General features: G+C 42.2%; 1 protein-coding gene across 1 annotated transcript in view; it reads right to left on the bottom strand.

The window, feature by feature from the left end:
* Positions 1-2,294, bottom strand: part of LOC103192939 (5-hydroxytryptamine receptor 3E-like) — a 59,779-nt gene extending 57,485 nt beyond the window's left edge. The window contains exon 1 of the mRNA XM_007936025.1: positions 2,220-2,294. Within this exon, the coding sequence (XP_007934216.1) occupies positions 2,220-2,294 (75 nt within the window). The remainder of the gene's footprint in view (positions 1-2,219) is intronic.

Genomic DNA, 2,294 nt, shown 5'->3' with positions numbered 1-2,294 from the left:
CTAAAACATGGAAATAAGAGTGGAGTGCGTCCTTGACCCAAAACCCAGACAGAGAGACCCCGCTACGCAGCATGAGAGACAGCAGCAGCAGAACCAAGAGATCGGCATGAGAGATGGCAGTAACAGAGCCAAAAGACTGGCATGAGACAGCGACAGCCTTACCAGCCAACAGAGGAGAAAGCTGGATGCCATTGGGTAGGCAGCTTCCGTGTGGAGTGGGTTGCCTTTGGGCATCAATTGGTAGAAGAGACCGGCACAAAATGGAGTAGCAGGTTGTCTGGCCCATGGAGCAAGAAAGCTGAGTGCTTTTGGGATAGGAAGATTTCCAGCAGAGTGGGTTGCCTTCAGCATTAATCGGCAGAAAACAAGCCTCCAGGAATTGATGGAATACCCATTGAGATGTTTCGACAAATGGATGCTGTGCTGGAGGCCCTCACTCGTCTCTGCCAAGAAATTTGGAAGGTAACTACCTGGCCAACTGACTGGAAGAGATCCATATTTGTACCCATTCCAAAGAAAGGTGATCCCACAGAATGTGGAAATTATCAAACAATATCATATGCAAGTAAAATCTTACTGAACATAATTCAAAAATGGTTGTAGCAGTATATTGACAGAGAACTTCTAGAAATGCAAGCTGGATTCAGAAGAGGATGTGGAATGAAGAATATCACTGCTGATGTAAGATCAATCTTGGCTGAAAGAAAAAATACCAGAAAGATGTTTACTTGTGTTTTATTGACTTTGCAAAAGCATTTGGTTGTGTGGATCATAACAAATCATGGATAACATTGAGAAGAATGGGAATTCCAGAACACTTGATTGTGCTCATCAGGAACCTGCACATGGACAAGGAGGCTGTCATTTGAACAGAACAAGGGGACATCGCATGGTTTAAAATCAGGAAGAGGGTGTCAGGGTTGTATCCTTTCACCATACTTATTCAATCTGCATGCTGAACAAATAATCCGAGAAGATGGACTATATGAAGAAGACCATGGCATCAGGATTGGAGGAAGACTCATTAACAAGCTGCAATGTGCAGATGACACAACTTTGCTTGCTGAAAGTGAGGATGACTTGAAGCACTTACTGATAAAGATTAAAGACTACAGTCTGCAGTATGGACGACACCTCAACATAAAGAAAACAAAAATCCTCACAATGAGACCAATAAGCAGCATCACAATAAATGGAGAAAAGATTGAAGTTGTTAAAGATTTCATATTACTTGGTATCAACACCCATGGAAGCAGCAGTCAAGACATCAGATAACATATTGCACTGGGCTAATCTGCTGCAAAAGATCTCTTTAAAGTTCTGAAGATATCTCCTTGAAGACTAAGGTGCACCTAACCTAAACCATGGTATTTTCAATCACCTCGTATGCATGTGAGAACTGGACAATGAACAAGGAAGACTGAAGAAGAGTCGGTGGTTTTGAGTTGTGGTGTTGGTGAAGAATACTGAAAGTACCATAGACTGCCAATAGAACTAACAAATCTGTCCTGGAAGAAGTACAGCTGGAATGCTCCTTGGAAGTGAGAATGACTAGACTTCATGTGACCTACTTTAGTCATGTTGTCAGAAGGGACCATTCCTTGGAGAAGGATGTCATGCTTGGTAAAGTGGAAGGTTGATGAATAAGGGGAAGGCCCTCAACGAGATGGCTTGATACTATGGCTGCAACAATGGGCTCAGGTGTGGCAGGGATTGTGAGGTTGGTGCAGGACCAGGCATGTTTCATCCTGTTGTACACAGGGTCGCTATGAGTTGGAGCCAACTTGGTGGCACCTAACAACAACAACAACACAATTTTGTAAATGAAAGTTGCACACTACTCCAGCATCCTGGGGATTCACATTTGTTATTCTACTCATATCCTGTAGCCTTTGGGAAAGTCACAAAACTCCTGCTTCTCATGCAGACTCTCATGGGAGCTGTTAGAATTCTCTCAATTTTCAGAAAAATTCCTTGTTTTAGTGCAGCAGCCATAGCATTGCCCTGAGATGGTTCAGCTGCTATTCTTACTTTTTAATTTTTCTAGTCTGCCAAACCTATATATGACCATGGGTATATTCCAGTTCATCTACACAAACCTGAATTTCTTGTCTGTCTACCCATGTATCCAGCCATAGATTGGTGTTTGTTATTACTGATAACACAGTATTGTGTATGTAGTGACATTTACCTTTGTTGTCTATACCTCTCGTGCATACCTCTATATCTTCCTTTTTCTTAGTGATATAGTGCTGGTTACACACTTTTGTTATATTACCTCTCCCTTCATGCAT

This window comes from Orycteropus afer, unplaced genomic scaffold (assembly GCF_000298275.1).
Source record: "Orycteropus afer afer isolate SDZICR_OR568_19922 unplaced genomic scaffold, OryAfe1.0 scaffold00032, whole genome shotgun sequence".
Taxonomy (NCBI): Eukaryota; Metazoa; Chordata; class Mammalia; order Tubulidentata; family Orycteropodidae; genus Orycteropus; species Orycteropus afer.
This window is presented reverse-complemented; position numbering and strand designations above follow the sequence as displayed.